General features: G+C 42.0%; 1 protein-coding gene across 3 annotated transcripts; it reads right to left on the bottom strand.

Moving 5' to 3' along the window:
- Positions 1 to 306: 306 nt before the first annotated feature.
- IL20RA (interleukin 20 receptor subunit alpha) lies at positions 307 to 25,069 on the bottom strand. 3 transcript variants are annotated; one of them, XM_075748258.1, is made up of 7 exons: positions 24,763 to 25,069; positions 10,916 to 11,014; positions 8,883 to 9,061; positions 8,029 to 8,204; positions 6,461 to 6,605; positions 5,756 to 5,895; positions 307 to 3,184 (listed from the first exon to the last, which is right to left on the bottom strand). In XM_075748258.1, exons 2-7 carry the CDS (start codon positions 10,987 to 10,989, stop codon positions 2,261 to 2,263), a joined length of 1,638 nt encoding a protein of 545 aa, XP_075604373.1. In that variant the 5' UTR covers positions 10,990 to 11,014; positions 24,763 to 25,069; the 3' UTR covers positions 307 to 2,260. The 3 variants fall into 3 exon arrangements, with proteins under 3 accessions (XP_075604373.1, XP_075604371.1, XP_075604372.1); XM_075748256.1 differs by having other exon boundaries at positions 10,916 to 11,045; positions 24,763 to 25,068; XM_075748257.1 differs by lacking the exon at positions 24,763 to 25,069 and adding an exon at positions 11,788 to 12,008 and having other exon boundaries at positions 10,916 to 11,045.
- Positions 25,070 to 25,708: the final 639 nt, after the last annotated feature.

A 25,708-nucleotide genomic window follows, 5' to 3' on the forward strand; every position in this document is an offset into this window, starting at 1 on the left:
TCTGTCATCATTGCAAGAATCTCAGTATCCCATGCCCTGATCACAAGTAATGCTAACCTGGAAGGTGGTGCCTTTTCAAGTGCAAAAGAGGAAATAAATGCTGTACAACTTAATTGTAACTGAAAAGTGAAAAAAAAAAAAAAAAAAAAAAAAAGGATAAGATGCAGAGAAAGGAGATTACAATCACCAAAGAACTGAATGAAGTGGGATTCTATGGTTTAGTTACCAAGTGTTCAAATTTTAATCAGCAATTACTCGATTACAGTATGTTAAGTGTCCTTACATACAGTAACTGTTGGGGCAAGGCTTGTTTATCTAAAAAAAAAAAAAATTGCCAGCTGCTGGTGCCTGCTGTTTGTAAGGCCAGGGAAAATACAAACCAAAAATAAGGGATACCTTCCTCTTCAAGGAAGGCTGGTTGGCAGCTGCACCAAACTATTGAGGGAGCTGGAGCATCCTCGTCCTTCCATGTGGAGGATATACACTAAACGCAAGTGGTTGGTCTTAGGGCAGCAGCAACTGTATCAAATTCAATGGACTTCAGAAAAAAAGTAAATAATTGTTTCCTACCTATGAGTTAGAGCCACCACATTGCAAAAGGCAGTTAGGAGATTATGCACAAAGTCATTACTTAAGAAATCTTTAGGAAACATTGGGAAAAACTGTGGATGGCTTAAATGAGGCTGGTAGTAGTAGAAATTTTGACCTTTTCACATCTCCAACTATTTTCATCTTGCACACTGAGCTATAACCCTCCTCTGTGAACCTCCTGATGCACAACTGCATTAATGTAAGTATTTAGGTATAACATTGCTACGTAATCTATATCTTTATTAGAAAAGCAGTTGAGGACATTTTTTACATCAGAAAAGGAGTCATCAGCATGAAATCAGCATGATTTTACTGTCATTTCTAGTTTTAAAGACTATGACTACAATTGAAATACTTCAGAGGATGAATAGTCACAGAAAATGCCAAGGTCTCACATTACCCAAGAGAAAAGATATTGGTAACGGCCTTCCTTCAAAAATGCACCTAACCATTGGAGGGTACAAGTTTTAAACACCAAAGAAAAGTTTTTTTCTTGTTTTCTTTTTTTTCTTCTCCTTTTCAAAACCAAACAAATCACTACTGTTAATTTATTTTTGTGTTCAAAAAAAGGGTCCATTAAGTAGAAAAGTAACGGATAGGCTTTGAAAAGAAATACGTCATCTGTCCTAGTCAGTAATTTATAGAATATCCCGTAATTTTACTATCCTAAATAAATATCACGTGACATGGAGAAAAAGTGAACTTGTATCAAAAGTCCTGGTGAGGACATGAGATAGTAAGAGAAAGCCCACAGATACACTTTCTGGGTCTGCAAGCGGGACGCGTGTGAAGAAGCAGCGGTTGTGTCTGGGGCAGACTTCTCCGTCTGAGCTACTCACGCCAGCCTGCCGCTAAAGTCATTGCAGAAGAACAGACGCTTGCAGGACATGAGTCATGCAGATGCTGCACAGCCAGTGTCTATGGCTGAGGGAGACACAGTCTGCCCAGCAAGATTATAGGCATTTCACTGAATCCCTCTGTGCCATATTAGTTTAAAATACAACTAATGCTTGCTTTCTTCTCCCTGACGTCTGTGGAGCCTGTGGGCATACCTGCTCAAAGAACTGTTGCTGGTCACGTACCTGTGCAACACAGTATGGACGGGAACCTGCAGCCTCACACAAAGGTTTTCAAGAGAAATACATAAGAACTTCATTAAGTAGAAGAATGTTTATAAAACAGGAAAAAAAAAATATACCAGAATGCCCTTAACTTCCACAAAAGTCAGCTCAAACCATTAACTGTAGCAAGAGTGAGACCTAGAAAAGACTGCATTATGACAAGATACATGAAATGGCCCAGCAAAATGTCATATTGTTGCTTTTTATTTGCTAAAAATAACTGCTTTCAAATGCTGATAATTTGTTTTGATAGAAATTACAATGTGAAAATCCTAATAGCATCCTCTGTAAAAATATGCATTTTTTTAAAAAAAAGTAGACAATCTCATAACCATTATATTTTACTTGAGGAGTTTATGATGGGAGTTGAAATCACTCATATAGCATCTGGAAACTGTTATAAATAACATATCATGAATAAGTTGTTCAACTGTGATGGTTCCGAAAACTTCAATACATTAAGAAGCGTTTGCTCCACTGAGTCCGTCACTCTCTTTTGGCAAAGGAAACAAGATTTTCCATTTCAGAATATTTTACAAAGTTACTGTTCAGTCTTCCATTTCTACATGGAGTCCCCATTGTTCCTTGAATTGCAGGAGATACATTTCTTGGTCCTCTGATGATTCATCAGATACCTCTTTCTCATAGAGTCTGGACAAAATTACCTCTTTGTCAGGATCATCACACTTGAGTACTTCTTCACACACCTGGTTTTCAACACTGGACAAGGTAGGAATATACAGTCTTCCAGTGCGAGGATCCCAATCTACTAATATGGTCTGTCCACCCTCTTTCTCCATAAGGCCCTGTGCTATTTTTTCCAGCTGAGGATAGGATGCCTGCCCAGATTTTGCAATATCCAAGTCCACCAAGTTGATATGGGTCTCACCCGGCAATTCATCTGCTGCATCGACCATCTTCAAATTAAGTTCCTCTATTTTCTGTCCCAAACAAGTGTCTGTTGCCCTCACCTCTAGTTGGGGGCAATACGGCTGTCCTGTTTTCATATTAATAAAGTCCCCCAAAGCATTCTGTGGCTCCCCTAGTAGTCCCCTGGGGGAAGAGGTCTTCTCTTTTAAACTGAGGTCTTCTAGTTTCTGACCAGGACTGAAGTCTTCAGCCCTTACATCATGTTCATACTCTACAGTCCCTGCATTTTTCTGTTTCAAAGTATTCTTTGTTCCAGGCTGGCCATAAGATGACCAGTTCCCAGTTTGGTCCCCTTCTGCTAAAATATCCTCTTCATGTGAAATATCAAGCAAGTGTTTTGTTTCCAGCACTTCTTTTAAAGGCAAATCCTTCCCTTCGGTGCCATTGTAAACCGTGTAATAATGGGGACTTTTCCTTTCTGACAGATGACTGGACTCCTGAGATGGCTTGTACTCATCCACGTTAACAGTGATAATGTTGACCACTATTTTTTCACATGGTATGAAAACTCTTTCCTTGCATTTGTCAGTGTAGTGCCATACCTGGAAAGCAAAAAATATTTTTAAAGTGAAGTATAATAAAAATATCATCTTGCTGCTTCTTACTCTGTCATATATTTTTAAAATGTAAGGCTAGGCTAGACCTTATTAGGAGGTTATTTCAATTTAGGGAAGAAGGAAGTTAATCATATAAACCTCCAGGAGTGTTAATATGCTCCACTTTTTTTATTCTATCATCTGAAGTAAAACTGTATTATGACCAGCTCTAATATCCATTTTCTCATCTTCCCCATGTCAAATTAATCGTTAGAACAGTTTTGACAAGTTCCAGGGCTTTTTTTCAACCAGCAAAAACTCAGGTGACTGGAGAAAACATCAAACTTGTCCTTGAGTCACAGATTACAGAAGCTATTCCACTATTTTTAACCAGTGAAGAGGAAGTGCAGTCCAAACCACATCTCACAAGCACAGATTCAGGTACCATGTTAAGGTATAGCTTACAGAGAATTAAATAATATCAGGTTTCCTTTCAGAGAGGAAGCCACAGAGAAGGTTGAAGTGCAGTGCATGGAGCCTGCATTGTGCAGTCTGTCAGGCTGCTTTTGTGACTGTGATTAAATCATCTAGTTAAAAAATAGGAATCTTTCTGAAATGAGTAATATTTCTAAAAGGAATAAATACTGTATGAGCAGTCACTAAAGGAAAGTACAATAGAAAAACAACAACCAGAAGCTGCATTTCAGTGCTTTCAAGCTTGAACGGAAGACTAAGACCACCAGTCTTAGATCCATGTACCAGGTAGTCTGAAAGCTCCCCCAGGTCAGAAGTGCTGAACCAAGCCAAACTGCTTGTTCCAGCTCCCCCTGACCACATGGAATGCCCATGTGGAATAGTCTGTAGGTTAAGAAAGCCAGAGAGCATCATTAAAATACCAGGTCTATATTCATTTGTTACTTTGATTCAACTGAATCCAGAGGTGGAGAAATAAAATTGAAGCTTCAAGGTGATCATAAAAAAGTGCAATGGACATTAAAAAACCCACCCAAGATACAACTTATACATTTAGTAGAGAAAAAACTCCTGGAGTTGGAGTTTAGTCTGCTATCGAGTGGGAATTTTTCCCTAAGTAGCCCTTTCTGTTCTTGGACTGTAAAGAGCTCTGTCCTGCTAGCTCTCCAAGGGAGACCAAGCTTATCTTCCCCTACCATGCCCTGGGTCCCAGGATGAAGAGTAAAGAATAATGAAGATGGAAAAAGACTTTTTACCAAGGTCTGTGGTTACAACAGGCAACAGTTTTAAATTGAAAGAGGGTAGATTGAGATTGGATATAAGGAAGAAACTCTACACAGTGAGAGTGGTGAGGCACTGGAACAGGTTGCCCAGAGAAGTTGTGGATGCCCTATCAGTGCAAGTGTTCCAAGTCAGGTTGGATGGGGCTTTGAGCAACCTGAGCTAGTGACAGATGTCCATGCCCATGGCAGGGGGTTGGACTAGATGATCTTTGAAGGTCCCTTCCAACCCAAACCAGTCTGTGATTCCACAATTCTATGATAAAGCTGGTGTCTCATCAGGTGCAGAAGATGTCTCCGTGCACATCTGAACACTCTGCAGCAGTAGCTGCTCTACTCCTTCTGAACCCTTCTAAACCCACAGTCCCTCTGTGAACTTTTCTCCTATCCCCTTTAGTGCTGCTCTAGATTTCTTCAGAAAGATCAGCATGTTGAAACCAAGTCCCTTATACCTCCCATCCCACGGTGTCATGCAGATTGGATTAACATCAAAGTGTTCATTCATTATTGTAATTGCATGTTTATGCTTGAGCAATTTGTTTAGAGATAACTGTGAGAAAGCTCTGTTGAGCTCACGAACTGGAAACCAATAGCGTTTTTTAGACTTTTTATGTTCTTTCTAAATATTAACAAACTTTGCAGCTCTAAGAAACTTGGAAACATTTTTACATAGAAAGTGTATTTGAGTTGTGTAAATAACAGAACGTGTTGGTACATGTTTGGGTATTAGGAAATGGTGCAGTATTTGAAAACATTCTTGAAATCCAGATTAAATTATCTGTATGATGCACATGCACTAAATCCTTCAGAATCACAATTAAACAGTAAAATGTGGTAATACTCAGTAGTAGTCCAAGAAAACATCATGGGGTTTCTGCGCGGCTTAATTATCCATCTCTTCTTGTTTCTGATTTTAACCAATTAGTAACTTTTGTTCACTGAATCTCTACCTAGATATCTTGTTCCTAGATCAGTTTAGGGAGTGCTGACTTCCTAACAGAACTTGCTTCAGTGCACCACAGTCCTTGCTTAGGGCAATGACTTCCAAAAACCAACAGCTCTGTTCTGATCCTCATTAGCTCTGGTCATCTTTTCAGATCTGGGCGTCTTTTTAGACACAGTTTCTAACTTGAGATATTACTCTGTTTTTCTTGCATTTAATAACCCTCAATGTGATGTTCTTTTTTTGATTTGAGTGGCAACTAGAGCTTTGATTTGCAGCTAGCCATGGTTTCCTCCCAGCTGACACTGAGCCCTGGAAAACGCACAGCTCTCCTGTGAGTGCCGAGGTTGGCAGCGACCTCTTGCAACAGAGAACACTCACCAGGTTTGTTGGATGTTTCTGTTTGCTGACGTGAATATACCTGTGCACACAATAGCATGTCATTGAAATAAAAAGGAGAGCAAGCATGATAGGTAGAACATATCCAAATATGATGGTTATAGTCTCATCTGCCGTTTTATCTGTTAACAAAACAAAAGTTTTCATTGTACTGAGCAACTTTTTAACGTAATCAGATAGTAATGTGCATTCACCGTATCCTTTTTTGGATATGGGATGCAAATGTTTTAAATAAACAAGGAATTTGCAGGAATTTTTAAAAAATTACATTTGAGCTACAGGAAATTTTTTTATTATTATCTAAATTATAAATTAAATTCTACGAAGAAGTAACAATCCCTCCCCTCAGGTTCTCCTGTTGCTAATTTATGCCCCCTGAGACTGACCCAGCTCTGCCACTCCCAGACCTCATTCAAGGAGGGAAGAAAAATTCTCCATTCACTAAGACTCAGAGAACGCAGATCCTTTTCTTCAGAGGTACTGTCCTACCTTCCAGTCAGTAGACCCCAGCTGTGTTTTATTAAAGGCAAAGATTTTTTTTCATCAGTACAAACACACAGAGAGGGAAGAAACACTGCTAGCTTTTCACTGTCAGAATGGATACATAAAAACTTTACAAACTCAATCACTGTGTTTTATTTTTTCTAACTTGCATCTTCTTTTTGTAATTTGCCAGCTTACACATACCTTTCAAAGTAGCAATGCAATATTCTTTAGAGAAACCACTGTGCAAAAGTGGTGTGGTGACATATATCTGTGCACTGACACAATAAGCAGTTCCAGGTTCTAACCAGGGCACAACCAAGGTATTGTTGCTGATGGAGAAGAACCACTGGAAGACAGAAAAAAAGGATTTTTTTTTTTTTCCCCTTTAACTCCTCACTTACGGAAAGGTAAAGTTCTTATATAAAAATCGTGTCACAAGCACACAAATTTTCTGAAAAGAATAATGATACTGTAAGAACTGCCAGCTGCATCCTTTTTTTTCTGAATACAATCAGGTCATGTCCTCTCTGAATATTTTACCTTCCGTCCAATCATTCTTCTGCCACTACTGAACAATTCTATGTTTTATATGAAGTAGGACCAGGTACTACCACTAGTCTGCATTCTTATGCTGATATTGCAATAGAGTTAAAGCACGACTCCAGCCCTGTCCTGACGCCTAGGCCAATAAAAGGCACAAGGTACACTTCCACAAAATCTTTCAAATTGGGATGTAAATTGGTAAAGACAGAAGCCTTAGAATAACTGATGTTATGTAGACCTTGGAATCCAAGGTAAAGTAATTGCTCTATGTCAAGTATCTTTAGTAAAAAAGAAAAACAAACCAAAACAACCTTTTGTATACCTCTAATTGGTAATCTTGGCATTTTAATATTTCCTTTGACAAAAGGTTACCTTTTTGGAGTAAAATTTCTGTATCTTTTCAGGAAATTCAGAGATTTGCCAGACAGAGATCGTGTCTGGAGGACGGGAACAGAAGAATTGATGGGTTTGTAACTGATGACTGAACTCTTCCTCATCTACTGTGTTTATGCTGGGAACTACTACTTGATAATGAAACGTAAATCTGCAGACACAGACAAATGAAGATGTTCAGATGTTGTGACAAAGGATGCACTTTGTCATGATGTATTTTGAGTATTGCCAGTAGACAGACTGGCTGGGGAGCAGCTCTGCCGAAGAGGATTGGGGACAGGCAGCAAGCTGAGCATGAGCCAGCGACGTGCCCTCACAGCACACGAAGCCAACAGCACCCTGGGCTGTGTTAACAGGAGAAGGGACAGCAGCTGGAGGGGAGGGATAATCCCCCTCCACTTGGCGCTCATCAGACCACATCTAGAATATCGTGTCCAGTTTTGTACATCCCAATACATGTCAGTGTACAAATGTGTGGAATGGTGGGAGGATGAGAGAGAACAGACAGAAGTTCAAAAAGAGATGTTCAAATTGGATATAAAGAAACACTTCTTCCCTAAGACTAAAGTCAAGCAGTGGAACAGGTTGTGCAGTCTCCGTCCTTGAAGGTTTTCAGGATGCAACTGGACAAACCTTGAGTGACCTGGTCTGAGCTCACAGCTCATCCTGCTTTGAACAGGACTTTGGACCTCCTGAGCTCCCTTCCAACGTGAATGATGCTACAATTCCTATAAGGCTGTGCATCCTATTTCAATCCTTGCTATTACGGACTAAATGCATTTCAGTAAGCACAGATTTAACCGGTGCAGTTCCACAGCCTCGTCAAAGCTTACCCGCTTCTTTGTTTTTTTGTTGAGGACAGACACGTTGTATTGCAGGCCAGGATACACTTGAAGCAGAGACACGGATTCTCCTTCAGGACTTCTCTTCCACTTCTCAGGAGCAGTCAGAATGATGGAAATAGATTTCTCGGTAGAAGATACACTTACCATGGGTGGATCAATTTTAGCTGGAAAAATGAACATGTACCAACAGTAGTCAAAAGCAGCAGATGCAGACAGATTTGACCATGCAGTTTCTTAAAGTGGATGATACTAAATTTCTTTTAATATTTTGGGGAGTCTAAGAAGGACTTCAAACAATTCATTCACATTGGTAGAAAATTATTTTATCAGATAACTAAGATGACCTGTACAGTGAGAAGGTGAACACTGACTTGGAATTTTGCCTAGGAATTCCTGCAACTTCACAGGACAAACAACCTTGAAACTCAGTTTGCTAAAACAAGCTAAATTACCAGTATGCTCTCAGATTACCTGGCACAGATAAGCCATATTGTGCTCTAGAGTATGATTACTGCTTGGTTTAATAAAGCCTTTTCAAAATCAGAGTTCTTTATACTGCGGATGTGCCACAGCTTTTATTTGCCTTGAGTAATGCTTTACCATAGCATAAAAGAGTATTCAGTATATGTAAGATCGTACATATAACACACATATATCCGAATTCTAATAGGATTATTTCAATTACTTCTGCCAAAAACATAAACGTGAAACAACTGCAAAAAAAAAAATCTAACTTCATGTTAAAATTAAAATATCCTACGCTATGAAGGCACATGCAATTCTGAGCACACAGTATTAACCAAGGCCACTGAACATCTGGCTGTGTGATTAGCTTTCCTTACTGTCTGTAAGAGGGTTGAATCGTGTGGTCTCCATCCAGTCAGAGCACATCCCATCGAGGAAGGCTTTGACGCTCGCATAGTATTGTTCTTCGTAGTCAGAGGTCTCACTGGAGAGGTCACACCATGTTCTGTTGATATTCCTGCATTCTGGCTTTCTAATCCATTTGCCAACACCATATCTATATTGAAAAAGAAAGAGAAAGGAGCTGTACAAAAGCTACTGCCATGATATTAGTCACCTGATAATATAGCACAGAAACTAATATTATGGCTGATAAAACAGTTGGCTTACTTTGCAGAAATGTGCAATTTCAAGCAATTGCCAAATCCAGCTGAGATAAACCACTAGATTTCCACAAGTTTCTAATGTAAAATAAATCAGAGTAGGCCCTATCAAAAAGAGGCCACATGGAACTAACTGGGATGTTGCTGATACCAGTCTAAGCCCAGTTTTGCCCACACAGACCAGAGATATCTCAGCTTCAGCCTCCACAGCTTTAGTTTCCACTCTAAACACAGGATAACAGTCAGGATAACTATTTATATAGAAACAAAAAGTTCTGTCAGAATGGTCAGTGGCTTATCCTGGTGTATGGAAACAGATGATGCTCAGGGTCTCCAAGATGAGTGGACAGACTACTCATCACTGACTGTTACTACTTTTTCTTGTTTAAAAGACAGACTCCATTGGAATACAACGAACTTCAAAACCCTTCTAGTTTAAAAAGGGGCATATACGTGCCACCAGCAATGTCCCAATACAGACCAACTCATATACACTAGTAGAATAAATCAAGGTTTCCTTGGAAAATTCCTGCTTGGATTTGCACAGAAGCTCCTGCTCCTCAAATTTACAATATACTGAGAAGAATTCCCTTTTGGCTGCTAAATAGTAATGGCATGTGGCAGCTTCTACACAACTGCAGGACAGTATCATTCACCAGCATTTTCCACCTAGCTCAAGGTCTTGCCCTCCTAGGTGGGCAGATGCACATATGAATATTTTTGTCGTCAGCGTGAGAGATGGCCATACTTATGACTACAGACTCTTCCATGGACCAGCTGACCCTGCAGACTCAGCATAGCTAGGGCTGACTTCATTTTACCTTCTACAAAATTATCATTCATTCCATAATTACTCAGCACTCTCCCCTTTTCTAGGAGGTGGACTATGTCGTTCCCCAGCACAGCAAGCAAGATCTGGGTAAAAGAGGTTTGCAGTCTCTGACAGTGGAAGCAACTCCTTGCTTTTTCTGGTAGCCAGTACAAGTTACAGAAAATTTCCAGAGATCTAAGTCTGTTTTAGTGTCATGAAAAAATTACTAGACCTCTTCATATTAGAGGCAAAGATTGGGAGCATTACATCATCCATGACAACAGTGCTATGTGTATTTATAAGCTAAAGTTCCAGCACTGTCCTGCAGAATGATCCAGTGCTCTCTTGGTGGGAAGAAAGGAAATGGATTCTGGTCCTCACTCAAATTCCTTGATGTCCTACAAAGGTGCAGACCTTGAAAATAAAAGGGCCTGATTCCAATCACATTACTTGGTTTTCTACAATACCTGATAACTTCAGTGGATTTTCTCCTATACTAGACAGGTTTGAGGGATCAGAAGGAACCCATGGGTCTGTTAGATAAGACCAACGAAACACTGGATGCTGTTAATATTCTATTAAATACTGCATCTCCAGATCCATTTAAATGTGTACACAAGGCTAATGTGTACAGATGCCAATCCACAGCACGGTCCTTCCTTGTCATTCTGTCTCATTTCTCAGGAATGCCCCTAAAAGCATCCCGTTGCATCCTACACCTCTTTAACAGGAAGAAAACCTCCTTATCATTTTTTTAACTGAAGTGAGCAGTACCAGAAGTAAAAGTTAAAAAACCATATTGCTTAAGTCTAACCCTCATTTTAGTTCTCCTTTCTTTACTTTGTAGCAGCCCTATCTTGCATAAAGATTTTTTTTATTATTATTTAAAATGCTAAAATAAAAGTCAGTGGGGGATAAAATAAACAAGCCAACGTACACTGAATACTTCACCCTGTAGAGTACTCCATCTCCTGCGCCTTCTGGTGCTGTCCAGTGAAGGACATTCTTCATGTTTATAGATTCAAAATGGACATTCCTAGGTTTGGGCAAAGAACAATACAACTCTCCTGAGAAAGAAAATAAGAAAGGAACAACATAGACTAAGAATCTGCAAATAGATATGCTTCCAAGTTAACAAAAAGAGACATTTTTAAGTAAGCCATAAAATTCTACACACTGCCTTTCTTATCATTAAAAGCACAAGGTTGCTGGCCAGGGAAATTACATTTTTTTCAAAAGTGTCCCTAGCTAGTGCAGTCCCAAATTCCACCTGTTTGTATGTGGTTTTTCTCTAGCAAAAATGGCTTTGCCATTTATGACAGATATTGGCATGGAAATATCCAGGGACTGGAAGCTAAAGCTAGAAAAGTTTGGCCTAGAAGAGATATACATTTTTAAAATTGTAAAGGTATTTGAATATCAGAACAATTTTCCACTGGCAATTGTAAAAATATCCTTGATGCTTCAGTAGAATTCTTGCTGTAGCTGAGTAGACTTCTAAAAATCAAACAGCTATTTTTAAAAAGACACATGGAGTCTACTGCGAACACAGCTTTACAAACACAAGTATGACTGCACATGGGAGAATCAGACTGGATGATCACAATAGCCCCAACGTCATTTGATCATCCACGTTGTTTCTCCAGAAAGTCAGAAGTGAGCACCTACTCTTAGGTCACTCCTCTAAATTGCTGTTCATTGCACCAGCTTTTGAAATGAATAAACAATCAAGACTGGGGCTCTTAAGAACCCAGTTTCATGTCTTCCTAATACACTCTCCTAATCTAATAGATTTAATGGAATGCTCACATTGCTAAATTGCTTGCAAAACAGAGGCCCGTGGGCGCAGGGGCAGAATCCCAAGCTCCACGTTGTGACTCAATCCCCAGCACCTCCAGCCACGGGAGCTGCGCCCATGGGAGCAACCCCGAGACCAGCTCTCAAGCTGCAGCTGCTGGGAAGGAGCTTCTCATAACGAGGGACCACGAGAGCATAATGGGGAAGAGAAAAAGCGAATCTGTGGTTCTTCAGGACTTTTCAAAACCCTTTAAGCTCTTCCTCCAGGGATGCAATTCTAGTTCTTAAGATAAGAAAAAGAGACAAAGAAAGGAGGAAATAAAACATATTAACACAAACAGTGGGAACCTGTCTGAATCAATAGTCCTTGACCTTTGTTACTTCCTTAAGCAGACCTTAAGGATTTTTATAGTATATTTCACTATTACTAGAGTAATAGTGTTCATCCTCCTGTGTATGTAGCATATAGTTGCTTCTGTAAGTAAAAGTCACCACCATTTTCCTGATTAACTTGCTGACTTCTAGCTGTCTTTGAGCCAAACAGTAAAAGCTTTTCAATACATTTATTAAAACAACCTCCTTGCAATTCTCTAGAAACCAATTACTTTAAACTGTCTTGGTGGAAACTGTGGGTTTTCCAAGCCTCTAGCTGTATGTTAATGTTCAAAACAAACTCTGGTATATGCCTGCATCTGTATCTTCAGATCATAAAGCTATTTGTGGAGGGTATTTCTAATGTTGCTCTCTTTTACCTCTAGCAATTAGCTAGTGTTCAGTGGCTTTCAATTTTTTTTCTAGTTGGAAAACAATTTGCATCAGCTTTAGTCCTTAGGGTAAGCTTATTTATTTGCAAAAAGTATGTAGAAAGTCCCATTTCCTTGAACACTTGGACACAGATATGCCCAGTGACAGTCATCTTGCAAGAGCTCAAACTATAGACTCGGTTATAATGAAATTAAAGAAATTTCAGGATGCCAGGGGATGAGAAAGCAGCAGAAAGAGACCTCCAGAAATCTGCCTTACTCTAGCATTTGCTTCCAAGTGGGAGATATAGAACCTAGAAAATAAAAGGTTTTGTTTCCCCCTCAAATAAATGTCCTCTGTAACTGCTTTAGGTGAAACTAATCCAAATGTAAAGATGAAGCTGCCCAAGAGAGCAATGAAAACAGCCTAAAACTTGCAACGTCTGTTCAGTAAAATAGAGAAGCTCCTAAACGGCTGATGTGCATGCTACTAATAAGAACAAACCAAAACCAGCATTACATGGATTACAAGAAATCATCCATGCATCAAGTTTCATTCTTTGTAGCACATCCCAGCACTAAAGTGTATGAGACTTCAGAAAACCCATCAACTCCATAATCAAAAACCGGGAATAAGAGATTAAAAAAAAAATTAAAAAAAATCAGGAGTCACACAATCCTGCCCAAGCCCTGAGAAAGGCAACCAGGCAATCCATGTAGAGAGAGAGGGAGGGAGGGAGAAACAAACTTTCTGCTGAAATTCCCAAGTAGGAGGAAATACAACATAGGTATTTTCCTAGATTGCTGGGAATCAAAGCCATAAAAGGCTTCTCGTTAAAAAAAAAAAAAAAAAAACAAAAAAAAAAACCCAAAAAACAACAATGAGGAAAAACTAAAATGCCCAACAAGGAGAGATTTAACAATAAAACAGAGTCTGGAAGAGAACACAGTATATACCGCATGGTCCCAAAACCTCCAGAAGAAAGTTTAAAAAAATTCTAGCCCTTAAACAGCAGCAGATGATAAGGAGATTTGTCTCTGGTAAGTTGGGCTCTGAGCGAGGCACCTACTTTGCAGTGGTCATAAGGAGCAGAGGGAGATAAATTCTTCCGTAGGCTGGTTCATCTCTTTAGTTAGGATGGACCAGACTGGGTGCATCTCTCTCCCTCCAGTGGAGATGATGGTCAAGCCCATCAGCCTTCATCTCTGTTCCTCGGCAGTTAAACTTATCAGAGATGCACCTTGTCCGGGAAGGAGTGGCAGGGAACACTGTAAGTCTTTACATGAGAAGGATAATCTATCCCCCGTGTCCACCATGAACAAGGAAGACAAGGAACAGAGTTCAGTTTCAACAAGAAAGGAGGCACTGGGAGTAACTCCTTGTGGGAAGAGGAGTGACACGTGAGGGTGGGTCACCTGGGAGGGCTGCTGGATGTTTCAAAGGGCAGATTAGAGAAACGTGTCAGAAAGGACACTAAGTTAGCTGATGCTGCCTAGGGATAGTAGGACAGACTGGGTGATCTCTTAAGGTCACTGCCAGCCCCATTTTGATAGGCCTTCTATACTGTCTGAGAAATCTGGCTTCACAGGGGTACTGCTGAATCAGGTAATAAACTTGGCAGGGATACTGCTGAATCAGGTACAGGACAGCTAAAAACATCCCTAACAGCTCACTTTTCACACATTTTTTGTTTAAAAGTTTTTAAAATGTGCTTATCAGGCTAGTCTGTAGTCACCGAATTGAACTGGCCGGGGGCAGTTAGCTCATCACCAACAAGGGAAATTACTTCCATTGGTTTTCTGAATAGTTTTTGTTTGCCTGTACCTTTCAACATTTGTCCATCCTTGCATAAAAACATTTATATTCCTCAAGCACATTTTAAAGTAGCAAGACTCGTGCATTTGTCTGTTACATTTAAAATATTTTAAACCAGTAACATGCAAAGGCGTTTTTTTGTAGATTTTCTTTTTTTTAAATTTCCCTCCTCCCAGTGTGGTTTCTGCTGTGGTAAATGAAGTTTCAAAACAGAAACACTGACTGCAGAAGATGAGCCAATCTCAGCACGCAGAACCCACAGGCTGTATCTTGACAAGATCTAAAGCATTACAACACTGCCGGCATGCCCCCACCTGCCCCCAGCTCGGTGTGATTTGGAAGGCAGAGGGACTGAGACCGTTAACTTTCCATTTGCTGCAAAAGCAGAGATTTGCTTTCTATTTCTGGTCTTGCCTCTTTAGTAAAGGCTTCTGTTTGACCTTGCAACAAATCATGCAAGTTTTTTTATTCCTTGATTCTGCATCTGTAAAACAAGAATAAAACTACCATACTCCCCTATTTCTCCAGGAAATGTTAAGAATAAACTCCTTCATGTGTATTCAATGCTCAGTAGTATCAGGAGGCATGTGCAGAAAATAGATCATACGTAGAGCTTGTGTGTTCCATGGTTATCAGTCAGGAAAGGACTCGGGTATGTGCATCAGCTGCTTATTTCAGTATCTTGTCTTTAAACACAATACATCCAGTTATATTCTGATTTTATTTCCATTAGCCAGGATTAATGGCATGGGTTTCACATGGAGTATTTTCAGTTTGTACTGGCCTACATGGGAACAGCAATCAGTCACACGTGTTGTTTTGCTAGGTTTAGTCTGTCTCATCGATAGTCCGCAATGGCTGTCAACACTTCCCAGTATAACCAAGTCACTTCATTTATTTCTTGCATGGAAAAACTTGGAGCCCTTATTACTGTCTTTGGAAACACTGTAAATCAAACCTTGAGTAATATCATTCCTTACATCTTCATGACTCTGCACACACGGACTGGAAAGAAAGTAATATAGGCTTGCAAACTTCACCACCGCAACAGAGAGCCAGTCCTGATCTTAGAATAAGGTATTGCGAGACTCTCCAAAATAGACGTGACTTCGCCTGAAAACACCTTCACGTGTGAGCAAAAAAACCCACTGACGTCAGTGAAATTATTCACATGAGTAAAAGACTGCATGGCAGGTGCCTCATCTTCTCTTTGTGAAAGTGTCTGCTGGGCTTAAAAACATAGTCAGCTTTAATCACGTAGAGCTCCCTGCCAGGTAATGTGCCTTGCTTGAGTCCATTCAAAACTTAGATAGATACGGAAAACTATCTACCCACACGGGCACACACACACACGCATATATACAAATAAAAATATAAGCACACATAATGTCCATGTTACAACTATTAGCCGTTCAGCATATCTGCTTTTTATCTGCTAGGAGGCACCACTGCCTAACTCAGTGACAAACAGCCGTGTTAAATCGCAACGCTACGGAACAAATACAGCTGCGACTGCCTGTGCCCTCTCGCTACAAACAGATTTGTTAACTTTGCACTTGAGTTAGGTAACCTAGCAGCTGCAAAGTGTAGAAGTACACAAATACATAAAAAGAAATCTCCCCCCCCCCCTCCCCACACACTGGCTATAGTAGAACCCCAAGTTCTGGGGTGGGGAGAAGGCAGAGGACCCACTGAAAGCTGACCTGTTGGCACAGAAATGCCTCCTGTTTAAGTGCTGTTGTTGACGGTACTGCTCTCAAGTAGAGCAATCATCTGCTGTATTTTACTGTGGCATGGCTACAAGGGCGCAAACACCAAATTATCCAATAAAATAAAATAACAAAGAAGGTCTCTAGACAACTGCAAGATATAATTAAAGACAGTGAGTGATGTGGAAAGCATTAAGACAGCAAAGTGAGCCTTACTGCAACACAGCTTTTCCCAACAGCCAGAGCAGTAAAACCCAGGGACTCCTCCCCTCCAATCATCTCAGAATTTAAATGAGGAACTCCTCTTCTGACAATGACAGAGACCTTAGCTTCAATTACTGCTGTATTTTCTTATACAAAAGTGACCCTTGGGAGCACCTCTGATGGAAGCGTCTCCTTTGTGCTGGGCACCGAGTTTACGGGCCACTCTGCAGGCACTCCCTGTGCCTCGCCATTTGGAGGTGCCACTTCAAGGCCACGGATCTAATCCATGCTCACACACCTCGGTGAGAGGACAGCCTCTCAAACAGGCTGAGTCCCCGATTCACCTTTGCCCACTGGGAGCATAGACCCATCAGTGAATCATCAAGCAATCTAGGACACCAAATATTCGCTTCTGGTGATGCTGTAGGCCACTACCCTTTTAGTCCTTCGGTTCAATTTTGGGTGACTTCCACCAAACTCTTGTGAAATCTTGCTTGCTCCTTCTCTGCTGCTGCTCTTCATTTTTTGAGGAATTTTTGCTCTCTTTTCTTCCTCCAGCTCATCTGTTTCAATGGTGGTGATGTTCTCAGAGAAAAATATTCCCTCGATCGCATGCCTAAGCATAACATCAAAATGGTCATATTCAGGCAGAACAAATGTCTGTTTAGCATCATGTTTGGTGGCACTCGCTAGCAGAGGGTTGGGGCTGTCTTTTCTGGCACATCTGCAGCCTCTAGCAAGCTAGCACTGGCCATGCAGGAATGCAAGGGAGTACACCTAGTGGTAAACAGGGGAGCAGAGCCAAAATTGGAGATCAGAAGTTACAGAGAGGAAGGGAAACCCAGCAAAGCCAGGAATACACGTTAGCAAATGTCATTACCTGCGATTAGTCATCTCAGCAAGAATTTAAACAAATTAGTTAACTTTTTTAAATTAAGTGGGCTTGAAAGTTTTTCTCTATGCTGATTATTTTAGACTCAAACTCAGCAGGCTGGATGATGAGGAGGCAGCGGCGTCATCATTACAGCTTAGCTGCCTTTCTCCTGGTGGGCTGCTGGAGCTCTGGGACTGCCGGGTATGAAGCTGGGCTAGCAAAACCCTTTGACTTGAGCAGCGCTGGTGGGAATGTGGGGAGGAGCACGGAGGTGATTTCCTGTTCGAGTCATAACAGCGCTCGAGAGCTAACCACAAAGCACACACTTGCCCTCCCAGAACAGGAGCCCGTCACTCCCTGTTCAGAAGGGGCACAGGGGAGAGAAAGAGGGGGACTGAAATGGCATCGTAAGACTAAATGTAAACCAGGTGGTGGAGCAGACAGAAAAACGCGAGAGAAGAGGTGCAGAAACGTGAGATAAGACTGGGGCACGTGGGGTTTGTTTCTGAAGAAATAAGTGGGCTCCCGTTGGAAACAGATGAACCTGAGGAGGTCATTTGGGGAAAGAGTGTGAGCAGAAATACTCACAATCTACAAGAATGGGAGAGATGCAGAACGGGGACTGAACCTGTGGCTTTCCCTGACATGCTCTCCTCCTCTGTGTGAAGCCTTGTGTTTATTTATCCAAACCATGTCCTAACTTATAAAAACACCCCTACAGAGAATATTGGTCAAAGAACATTTCAGACTTAGTCCAGAAAGACCCAACTTCAGAAGGGAGGAGAAAGTCTCCCCAGTCCATTGAAGGCTTGCTAGGAGACAGCAGGAGAGGGCCAGAACAGCTTTCAGCCACTCCTTTTTGCTAACTTGCATGACAGAAACAAAATAAACTGAATTTTCTTCCCACTGTGTTGAAGTTTTGCAAGTGCAAGAGTAGAGCTTGTATCGCCTAACCATGTCTTGCTGCAAAAACCTTTCCTTGATGCATTCCAACAGGAGAAAGCTATTGTATGTATGTTTTCTATTAATCCTGATTGATCAATACTGGCTTGAAACAAGGTGAGTGAACTTCAAGGTGTGCTTGCCTAAAATTACTTACAATGCCTCTGAGGCTTTCAGAGTCATAATCCATCAGAGGTGTTTTGTGTTTAGGTGTTTGGGGTTTTTCTGAGGCTTGCAATGCCTCATCTCTTGCAGGCAATCAGGCTGATGGGGTAACACAGCCACTCTTGTCCAACCAACCATAAACATCCTATTTCCAGTCCCCAGCCAGTACGCAGCAAATGGCAAGAGGCAATTTCAAGTTCACCCCACAGCTGGAACAGCCAGCACAGCTCTAGGTTTGATCTCTTGCACAGTGCTGGAGACCCCAGATGATCAAGGACATAAGTGCCTTTGGGAAGCAACTGCCTATAGAGAACTCTCGAGAAATGAAGGTTTCCTGGGATACCCACCCATTTCTGTTGGTCTCCTGTCAGGTGTGGGCTGGAGTGTTTTGAGGCACCGTATGACTGTTCAGAGCATCCCATAGTAATTTCAAACGTTGAACAAGTCAGTATCTAATTATAGGTATAGTAGTATTTTTACTATCTTTCCTGTACTCAACAAGCATTTTTTGTTAAAACCACCAGTCATGATTTTCAGACTCATGACTTACCCACCTATAGATTTAAAGCGATTCTGCTGTACAGAGGAAGTTATTCAGCATAATCATCTACATCTTTCACACGTAAGTTATGAAGGACTGCCTCAGAAATGGCGTTAAATGTGGTAACATGCACAGCTGGATCCAAGGGACAGTGCAGCGTCACTGACGTTCAGGGGAACAGCCAACACACTTTGATGAGCTCGGGAGGAGCCTGACCATCGCCTGGGCTGGTGGAGAAGCTAGCTCTTGGTCACGTTTGAGCTACTGCAAGTTGATTTAGACTCAGAGAGCTGAACAGGTTTACTTCTGTGTCTGTCTGCTACCTTCTTACAGTAGCAAAAAGCCCTGGCAGCAACTACACGTGCCTCCGCCAGTTGTCAGCGCTTCTCAGCCACATCCTGTACTTCACTATTTTGACTACAGTAGCTTGTAAGAGCTGGATATTGATGTACTTTTGGAAAAGACAAGGAAAGCCAAGAGAAGTGAAGTCTTGTGCAAAGCAGATGCAATAATAAATACTAGCTCAACTGCTCCCTCCAGCCTTTAAGAAACCAGTGGGAAATAAACCCCTTTCATCTAAGAGCTGCAATACCCACTCATGTGTGGTTTTATGCATAGAGTGTGATTAAGCTCAAACACATAAATTTTGGTAACAGCATGCAAGATCCTTGCTCTTCCTGAAGCAACATTCTTCTTCTCTTACTTCTCTTTGGATGCATTCTTGTTCCCATCACAGAAGTGGGAGTGGAAAATGGAAGGCTGAAAAATAGCAAAGCTATCAGGTGAAATTTAACTCAAGGTGCCGGGGTATAAAGAAGGGAAGAAGGAACTACAATCTTCCTCCTGCCCTTTTATTGACCTTAAAATACTCTTGTAGTAGCCAGGCAGACAGGCATCCATTTTCCATGAGAAAGAGATATAGTTTATTTAATCTCTTCATATGTAAACTACCTCATACCTCCAGATTTACAACTTGTTTCCATTTCTTTCTGATTTATCTAGTTTTACTGTACTTTTTTTCAAGATAGGATGAGCAGTGGATAAAAACCTGCAAGTTACTGGTACACCAACTATAAAGCACAAACAGATCTGTACATCTTTTAAACACAGCTCTCTAATAAAACCTCATTTTTGTCTCTTACAAAGCTAAGCTTCCTAAAATATGTGAGCTCTTGTTTGGCTCATAAAGGGTGATTTTTCTCTCTCTCAGCTACTAATCCTGTAGCTGTAGATAATCAACACCACTTCTTGGAGGGAAATCAATCAGCAGAAATCAATCTGTACAAGCCACAAGTATAAAAACAAACATAAACTGGAACCACACATGCACAAATGACTTGACTAATCCTAACCACTTGCTTCTCTTGGAATTAAGACTATAAAGGCCACTAGAGAACAACAGCCACGGAAGGGTAAGGTTAGCTAGAATGGTGAACCCGAACGTTCGCATGGGGAACTGCGACACATATCTAAGTTTTGGACTTTAATCACAAATCTCAACTGTGTATGAAGTTTCTCTATCGAATGAGCTACCTCCTTTAACCATTTCCATTCCTAATTAACAGGCAATAAGAATTTGGCAAGTTGGGGAAATCATAAGCAAAGCCAATCACCAGGGCACAGATCGCAGCACTGTCTGAAACAGCCTGGCATGAGATTGGAAGTTGGAGATAAGGAGATAAGGATGAGCCTTTCGACTATATGAACATCTCCTTCTTCATATACTGTAGTTCTCCTTATGCCAATATCCCTTTTTATTTATTACTATGTTACATTTATTCTTCTCTTCTTCACACTGGCAGAGAGCCTGGAAATATCACATATATACACAAGCTCAGCCCTCCCACATACTTCCACTCTTATTACCGAAGCTTAATGCCCTCTCCAGTAAAGATTACCACCACCACAAATGCAGTTCAGTCCTGCTGAGTACACAGACATAGAGTAGGTGATACAAAATACTGCATACACAAAAAATTGCCAAGTTTTCTGAGGGTTCGAAAATCATTATATTTTACAATATTCTTCCCCACTACTTTTCTCGTCTCTACTGTTGTGCGTACATATTTTTTCTTCTTTAAATCATTTAACTAACCAAAGACGACAATTTTCTGTGAGTTCTTAACTGCATTTGGGTAACATACAGCCATCACTTCAAGTGGAATCTATAAACTTCCCAGGACACAGACATCACAGAGTATATCCACAGGGTGATTAGCCTATTTATTATGTGCACACTGCATGCCTTATATAGAAAGAATCTGACATTTCAGTACGCTATTTAATAGTTTAGCTAATACTTACTGGCTGTGTCAATGCAACAGATCAGCCTCTTCTCAGATCCAAAATGAATCTTAAATCACCCTGCGTCAATATCTAAACATCTCAGCACTGTTCAACCTGGAGCCAAGCATTTCACTTGTGTCCTTCACAAATTATGACTGGGGCTTAAAGACCATGTATTCATGGAGGAATAAAAGTGTTTGTACAGGGTTTGTTTCTATCTAAAGAAACAAATTGAATTGCAAGTGGTTTTTCCCCTCCTCTCAAGTCCAGGAGCAGCATCCACACAGTTTTTAAAGCACTGCATGTATGCTGACCTCAGGAAGCCTTCTCAAGGATTTACTGTGGGTATATGAGAAGGAAGGATGTGGATTATTAGCACTGAAATATTGCTTGCCTTTTGGATGGTTTTAACATGATAAAATACATCTGGGCATCAATGTGGTCCCTGAACTCCAGCTCAATGGCTTAACTGCAAAGCCCGTGACCCCTTTTATCCTTTTATTCTGTATTTTCCAGAACAACGTCTTGATCAAAAGGGGTGTTTTGTACATTTCAATGCTCTAGTAACTGTGAAAGAAAGCATACTGAAATTTGCTTAAAGGGAAGCCTGAAGTTGCTTCTCAAAATTTAGATCTATTTATTAGTAAAAATATGATAAAGCAGAAGATGAAAGACAAGTAAATTAAACCAGGTGTTTCAATGCAGGCCAAACAACTTACGCAACTATTAGAAAACATTAAAAAGGAGAAGTTTTCAAGGTCCCATCATAAGAAATGCAGTTGGTATAGCCACATACCAAATCCAGTGGGATCGAAGGCTAGGTCTACTTTAGTGACTAATGCAATCCAATATGAGCAGGTCTGTTACAAGAAAATGCTGGTATTGAGAAGATCTTGTCTACACTATACACATTTCAGGTTTTTTCTTTTTAACATTGGACTACCTCTAATTGCACTAGATAGGCTGATGGAGCACACCTTCTGGGGCAGCTTCATCCAGAAGAAGTCCAGTTCCAAGACTGCATCACAATATAGACAAAAGCAAAGTAAGTGAAATGATTGAGAGATTTGCTTCAAAATCACATGCCTTACCTGAACAGAAATAGTAAGATTGCCTTAAATATATCAGAAAAACTTCTCTTTTTGCAGTACAGCATTCAGGCTCATTTTTCTTTCCTCAGAATAAATATATATTGTAGTACCTGTTGCTTTCTTTTTTTTTTTTTTTCTTCTATATAGATCTACAAGATAGACTGGACTCCAGAAATTTAAAGGTTTCTCTAATTTCAGAATAATGAGGTTAGGAAAATCTCCACTAGGAGTGTGGGGAAGGACTTAAGATGAAGCTGGGTAAATTAATAGAATAAGATTCTACTGCTTCCAAAATTCAGGATGATCCTTCCTACCTTTATGACTTGTGTGCAAAAACTGCTAAACTGTCTCATGTGGTAAAGAAGAACACACTACATTTCTTGATCCTATTGATTAAACACTGAATTTTTCATTTTTTCCCATTTGCTTTTCCATTTTGCATTTTTTGTGCTTTTTCATTTGTTCTAGAGTACAGATTTTTAAACAGTGAGTGAAACACCAGTTTACAAAAATCCCACTGGAGCGCAGTGGCAAGTAAAATTTTTGTCCTGTGCAAAACCAGGTAATGCTCAGATAGCCTGTAAGAATAAGATTGTACCCACTAACACACCACAGTGAAAACAAAAGGTGTTTTGCAAAGGTCCAGCTCTAAGTTAGTATTTAATTGCTGCTGGCACAGAGTTCAGAAAAATACTCAACAAGAGAGCGCAAAGGGACAGGCACAGCACAGATCCCATAAGATGCAAGAGCTCGAGTCTGCGAAGTCCTGCTCTAAAACCGCTTTCCATGGCACTTGGGCTCCTGTACAGTCTGTTCGTATTCCGGCATCAGATCAAGCCCTCAGGACAACTGTAGTATTTTCAGGACTGCATCTACTTGCAACTGGCAAGCCAGGCTGCTTCTGTTGGAAGAAAGTACCCAAAAGAGACTTCTCTACCTATCACTTCACTTTGGAGAAAGAGCAGGAGCACTGCTATGACAGTTCTGCACCTCATAGAATTTTTCTCCATTATCAGCAAAATTACTGATAGGCTGAATTAAAACAACTTTTACTCTCTCACACTGAAGAGATGAAAATGGAAGCTCGAAGCCTTTAGTGAACGGCACAGCTCTCCCTTCCATGCTGGTATTGCTGTCAACAAAAACCTGAAATTCTGTCCAGCTAAAACCTCAGGAATGTGCAAACAAATTCCCTTCTGCCTTGAAGAACCACTAGATAAAAACAACATAACTCCCTTGATATTTTTCTGAACCTTCTTTGGAAGTAAACCCAGTATTAATAAAATTTTATTTTTTTTAAAGGGCAACTGAATGCCAGTTATACAGATTTTCCAAAACACTTGCGCTGATGATCAGCGGACTTAAATAAGATGAAAATGATGCGGTCAGCTACCTAAAAAGAAGCTGGCATTGGCACCTGTGAAAGCCACGCAAAATTACTGATGCGTAACAGAGCAGTTTGTCAAAAGAGCTAACTGAGACACAATACTTAGTGCTACTCAAGAGCATTCAGGAGATGAAGAACAGTCCTTACTACCATCCAGCTCTCACAGGATCTGGAAGTTTTGCTGTGGATTTAAATAGGAGCAGACTCTGTCTTTATGTATTTAGTTTTGGAGGCAACATTTGCAGCAGAGAACAAGAGCACGAAGACAGAGTAGGTTTCTCAGAAGATCTGCTGATGTCTGCAATGCCTTCCGCAGTTTTATACTCAAAAAAAAAAGAAATCGTGTGTGATGCTTTCAACAGCAGCAGGGGACTCACCACGCACACGCATTCAACAGCTATGGTTTATGTGCTCATGCTCGCTTACTAACATCATTGCTCGTGCCCTAGACTGTTATTAGAGCTGCTCCCACAGCCCACTCCAGCTGCCACCTTCTCTACTCCCTCTGTCTCCTTGTGCTTGGATGCGTGACTGTCACGGAGGAGTGCTCTGGTCTATAGGTGGGAGAAGGGAATCGAGCCACTCCAAACACTGACACATGAGCTGAATACCTCTGCCAAAAAACCATCCTGCCTTTTGTTTTAATCTGTCTCTTGACTGCTCAGGTAGGATTCCTGGGTTTGGCAACTGCATCTTCCTTTGTCCTTGACAAACACCAAAGATATTTGGGAATTACCCCAACTCGTATAGCAAGGACTGTCTCAAGAGCACACTATCGACTTACAGCTGGACGTAAATTAACATACAGCTTCTAAAACCTAATTCCAGCATGACTATTGAGAAAAGAAAAAGATGAAACAACATTAGAGAAGTACCCAGTCCTCTTCTTCCGTTGAAGTACCGGGGGCCAGAAACACGAACGTTAAAGGCAGGCACTGCTGTCTAACCCGAACGGCACACAGAGCCCCAGCCCCGGCCCGGCCGGCGGCAGCAGCAGGAGCACGGCCCGACACGGCACGGCGAGACGAGCCCGCGGGGCCGGGCCAGCTCTGCCCGCTCCTGCCGGCCGCCGTGCCAGGACAACCGAGCGCGGAGACGACCCCCGAGGACCCTCGGCGCGGGGGCCCCGGCTCCCACCGCCGGCCCGGGGCGGGATGCGCATCCCCCGTGGGACAGGGGACGCCCCGCAGGAGCGGGCGGGGGGACGGGCGGGCAGCGCCGCCACCTACCTGTGTGCGCCGCGGGGGCCGGCGGCAGGAGCAGCGGCAGCACCAGCAGCCAGGCCGCCCCCCGCCGCGGCCGGCCGGCGCCCATGAGGGGGTCACATCTCCCGGCCCGGGGGCGCTCCGGTTCCCCAGCGCCGCCGCCGCCGCGCAGGTGGAAGGAGCCGACGGCCGGCGGGTGGGGCGCGCAGGGGACGGGAGGAGGAGCCGGGCGGGCAGCGCTGAGCTGCGCGGGGGCGGGGGTGCTCCCACGGGGGCCCGTGGAGGCGGGCGGGGGTCTGTGCGGGGGCGGCGGGTCCCGCCCGGGCGGGTGGCCCTGCCGCCGACCCCGGCTTCTCGCCGAGGAGCCGTCTTCAAGCCGAGGGATGTCTTCTGCCGCACCCCTCGGCGCTTTCAGTGATGAGTAACTCTCCCTCGAAGCCACCATGAGACGTTGTACCCTTTTTTTTTTTGCAGCGGAAGCTGAAGGCCAACATGCTACATCTTTGGGTATTCAGCTGTCTGATTTTTCCCATTACTTTACATTAAATAATGCGTTTGAACATGGGAAGAGGCTATGGTGTCTCCATCCTTGGAGATGTTCAAAATCCAGCTGGTCATGGAGCTGAGCACCCTGCTTCACCTGACCTGGGTTGGACTAGCGGGTCCGCAGAGGTGCATTCCCCCTTCAGCGACTCTGGGATTATGAGAAATAACATGTTTTTGTTGCAAAGAGAACACTTGCTGAGTTTGTGTGGAGCTGCCCAGGGCAGCTGTCAGTGAGAGCAGAAAGAGGTGAGGAAACCTGAAAGGGAGCATGCTCTGCTCATGGGGTACTACAGGCTGAATCCTTGGGGATGATCTAGAAGTTGAAAGTGCCATGATATGGGCCCTTCTCCTTCCCTCAGATGGACCCCATCAGGTCCTTTCCTGCCAACTGACCTATTTGTTGTCCTCCTGGTTGTTTTGCTCC

This window comes from Balearica regulorum, chromosome 3 (genome assembly GCF_011004875.1).
Source record: "Balearica regulorum gibbericeps isolate bBalReg1 chromosome 3, bBalReg1.pri, whole genome shotgun sequence".
Lineage (NCBI taxonomy): Eukaryota > Metazoa > Chordata > Aves > Gruiformes > Gruidae > Balearica > Balearica regulorum.

What these genes read in the sequence shown, in the direction of transcription:
- IL20RA (XM_075748256.1), bottom strand. Translation starts at nt 24,847, where the DNA reads ATGGGCGCCGGCCGGCCGCGGCGGGGGGCGGCCTGGCTGCTGGTGCTG. An exon ending in TACAGGGTGAAGTATTCAGT is followed by an intron (nt 9,062 to 10,915) that starts GTACGTTGGCTT and finishes TTTTCAATATAG; the next exon opens with ATATGGTGTTGGCAAATGGA. An exon ending in ATTCAACCCTCTTACAGACA is followed by an intron (nt 8,205 to 8,882) that starts GTAAGGAAAGCT and finishes TCATTTTTCCAG; the next exon opens with CTAAAATTGATCCACCCATG.